The sequence below is a fragment of the Cyprinodon variegatus genome, unplaced genomic scaffold (assembly GCF_000732505.1).
Source record: "Cyprinodon variegatus isolate N-32 unplaced genomic scaffold, C_variegatus-1.0 Scaffold148, whole genome shotgun sequence".
NCBI lineage: Eukaryota > Metazoa > Chordata > Actinopteri > Cyprinodontiformes > Cyprinodontidae > Cyprinodon > Cyprinodon variegatus.
This window is the reverse complement of record NW_015150601.1, coordinates 1,002,429-1,005,846: the sequence shown is the minus strand read 5'-3', so window position 1 is coordinate 1,005,846 and position 3,418 is coordinate 1,002,429. Positions and strand designations below refer to the sequence as shown.

Here is a 3,418-nt window from a genome sequence, read left to right as displayed (position 1 = left end):
GTTATCTTTATTGAAAAGTACAGTGCTTTTCCTTCAAAAATAAGGACATTTCAACGTGACCCCAAACTTTTTTTATTTTTTTATTTTTTTATGCATTTTCAGAGTTAAACAGACAAGACAAAAAAGAGAAAAAATAAAATAAAATATAGCAGAACAGAAAACAAGTACAACAAAACAAAAAACAAGACAAAACAGTGTCAGCAAACTGAAGAACTGATAAGAGAATAATATATTATTATTATATTAATAGAGCATATTAAAGCATGAGGCAGAGTCAAAGAGGACAAAAAATAATTCTGCAGACATTGTATCAAGCAGATCAACATAAAACATGGGATATCAATAAAAAGAATACAATAAAGGATGACAGTATTGAGATAATAAATAATGAAAAAAAAGAGGTCCAGAAAAGAGTCATTTTAACCCATTATTTTGAATATGTCTATTAAAAGGACCCCACACATCTAGAAACTTATCGTGATTGTCTGACAAAGAGTATCAAATTTCTTCGAGATAGATACAGGACACCACATCATTGAGCCATTTTTTAAAACATGGAGGTGTAGAGGATTTCCATTCCCTCAGAATAACTCGTTTTACAACCACCAGACCAAACATTAGAGCCTGCTGCAGAGACATGGGAAGAGTAACGGGTGACCCCAAACTTTTGAACGGTAGTGCACTTTAAACACATCTGGAATTGACAAACTTCTGGATAGGTGTCCAAACTCCTTCAGAAAAACTGAGCTAAAGTCAAGTTGACTCAGATTTAAGCCTTTTTTCTGTTTTGTTATCATGACCCGGATGACTGAGAATTTACACAGGCAAATCTGTCAAAATTACTGGTTTGTTTGGACTCAAAAATGTAGGCTTTTATTTAGGATTTACAGAAAGGAAGAATGATCATGGAAAAAAACTTAGGGTGAAGACATGCATGTACACATTGGGTTGGCTGATCAGGTGAATAAAAATCTGAATGTTTTGACTTAATTGGATAGAAGGTTACATCAGCTGTGCATAATGGAAGCATGGTGGGGAAGTATTATGCTGTGGGGATCTTTTTTGTATGAGTTCATGAAAATGCTTTTAAGAAAATGAAGGACAGTTTTGTTCTCTGTACTGAGCTATTTAATTTTTAACAATTCAGTTCAGTTTATTACTATAGCGCCAATTCACAACACGTCATCTCAAGGCACTTTACAGTTCACCAGATCATCCAGTCAGATTGATGCTACGTTTTCTAAGAAAAAACAGCTGATTGCAAAGACTCGTTGACTCGTAGGCAATCCCTCACACTAAGCATGCTTGTAGCGACAGTGGAGAGGAAAAACTCCCTTTTAATAGGAAAAAAACCTCCAGCAGAACCAGGCTCAGTGTGAGCGGCCATCTGCTGAGGCCGACTGGGGTTCAAGGAGACAGAAGCAGACATAGAAAAAGAAGCATAGATACAAAAAGCAACTGTCAACCAGCTCCAAAGGCGGCCCCGTCCAGGAAACACACAGCCAGGCAGACGAGCTCCGAGCCAGCTCCCATGTCAGAGGATGAAGAAGCACATCCAGTTAGTCACATTCAGAGAAACAGGACTACACTGGAAAAAAATATCTTTAAAAATATAACATTTTTTATAACTTTTTAATTTTTAATACAATAAAATATTATACATTTTGTGGTTTTAATTAATCAAAATAGAAAACTTTTCAGGGTATAGTCCTGTTTATGAAAGATATTTATATTAAACATTCATTTATTTCAGTTGTGAATCACCTAGAGGTAGAATGCGATGTTCTCCTTGCTGCATAAAGCAGCAGAAGCATTTCTCAACACAACCAGGTCACTGGAGGTCAGGTTGATGTGGTGCAGTTTGGAAAACATATGGATATAATGTCCTGCTCAGGGTAGTTTAACACTCTGTAGCTTAACCCCTCAGTGTGTGAGGTTTCCTATTATGGTAATTTATGCTGAGCCACACCTCTTTCTCTCAGGCAGGAGGGAAGCATTACCATCCCACATGCGCTCGATGTGCCCGCTGTAACACCATGTTCAAAGAAGGGGAAGAAATGTACCTGACAGGTAAATCCCCCCCCTATCAACCTCAGAAGTAACCATTGTCACTGAATGCACCGTATGTGTCGACGCCCAAGTTTCTTTCCTCCTTGTCGTCAGGTTGTGAGGTGTGGCACCCGTTATGCAAGCAGGCGGCGAGGGCAGAGAGAAGACTTAGAGTGAGCTGAGTTTGTTTAAAAACAAAACATCAGATGAATAAAAAGACTTCACATCTTTACTTTTCTTTGTCTGATATTGTCTTTTCAGCCCAGACGTCTATCAGAGACCTCCATCTCCCCCCCAGGATCCTCCATTGGTTCTCCAAGCAGAGTTATATGTGTAAGTAACCAATAAATCCACAGCTGCTATATATTGTTTNTTGTCTTGACCATGTCTACATGCCTAAATGCACTGAGTTGCCGCCATGTGATTGGCTGCTTAGAAATTAAGTGTTAACGAGCAGTTGGAAAGGTGTACCTAATAAAGTGGCCGGTGAGTGTATACTTTTTTTTGCTTTAATTTTTATTTTAAGATGAATAATATCTACGCAAAATGTGTGTCTACTGCATTGACTGTATCTTTACCGATTAATGAAAAACCTTGTCTTTAACAAAAGGGCTCCAGACTAAAACACAGTTAATGTTGATGGAAAATGTTTGTTAAATACCATTTATCTGGTGAACCAACCATGACATTTGGTGCACAAGCTAATTAGGCTAATTAATATACAATGAAAATAAATATTGTCACTACAGGTCATTTGCACACTTAAAAATAAACCACCTATTTAGGATCAGTTTCATAAGTTTGATGTTAAAACAAAGATGTGTGTCTTCTGCCTGGATTTGTTGGAATTGTTACCAATTATGATATTTTTATTCATTTGTTATCTATTATAAAAAACCTGAATTAGCAAATAACTTTATTACATACATTTAAATAGTAAAAATACTCAGTCCTTGAGTAACCTTTCCATTAAATACGTTCTGGATACTTTTAACTCTATTTTTTGAGTGAAACAAAATGCAGTAGTGCTATTCTTATCTGAGGAGTTTTTTTGGTACACTACTGTTCAAAAGTTTGGAATCTTAATTTCTAAGAACAAGAATAGACTGTCGAGTTTCAGATGGAAGTTCTCTTTTTCTGGCCATTTTAGCGTTTAATTGACAAATGTGATGCTCCAGAAACTCAATCTGCTCAAAGGAAGGTCAGTGTTGTAGCTTCTGTAACGAGCTAAACTGTTTTCAGATGTGTGAACATGATTGCACAAGGGTTTTCTAATCATCAATTAGCCTTCTGAGCCAATGAGCAAACACATTGTACTATTAGACCACTGGAGTGATAGTTGCTGGAAATGGGCCTCTATACATAGGGT

General features: G+C 36.8%; 1 protein-coding gene across 1 annotated transcript in view; it reads left to right on the top strand.

Annotated features, from left to right (window-relative positions):
- Positions 1-3,418, top strand: part of ablim3 (actin binding LIM protein family member 3) — a 66,759-nt gene that overhangs the window by 27,926 nt on the left and 35,415 nt on the right. The window contains exons 6-8 of the mRNA XM_015377190.1: positions 1,983-2,070; positions 2,164-2,222; positions 2,311-2,382. Of these exons, the coding sequence (XP_015232676.1) occupies positions 1,983-2,070; positions 2,164-2,222; positions 2,311-2,382 (219 nt within the window). The remainder of the gene's footprint in view (positions 1-1,982; positions 2,071-2,163; positions 2,223-2,310; positions 2,383-3,418) is intronic.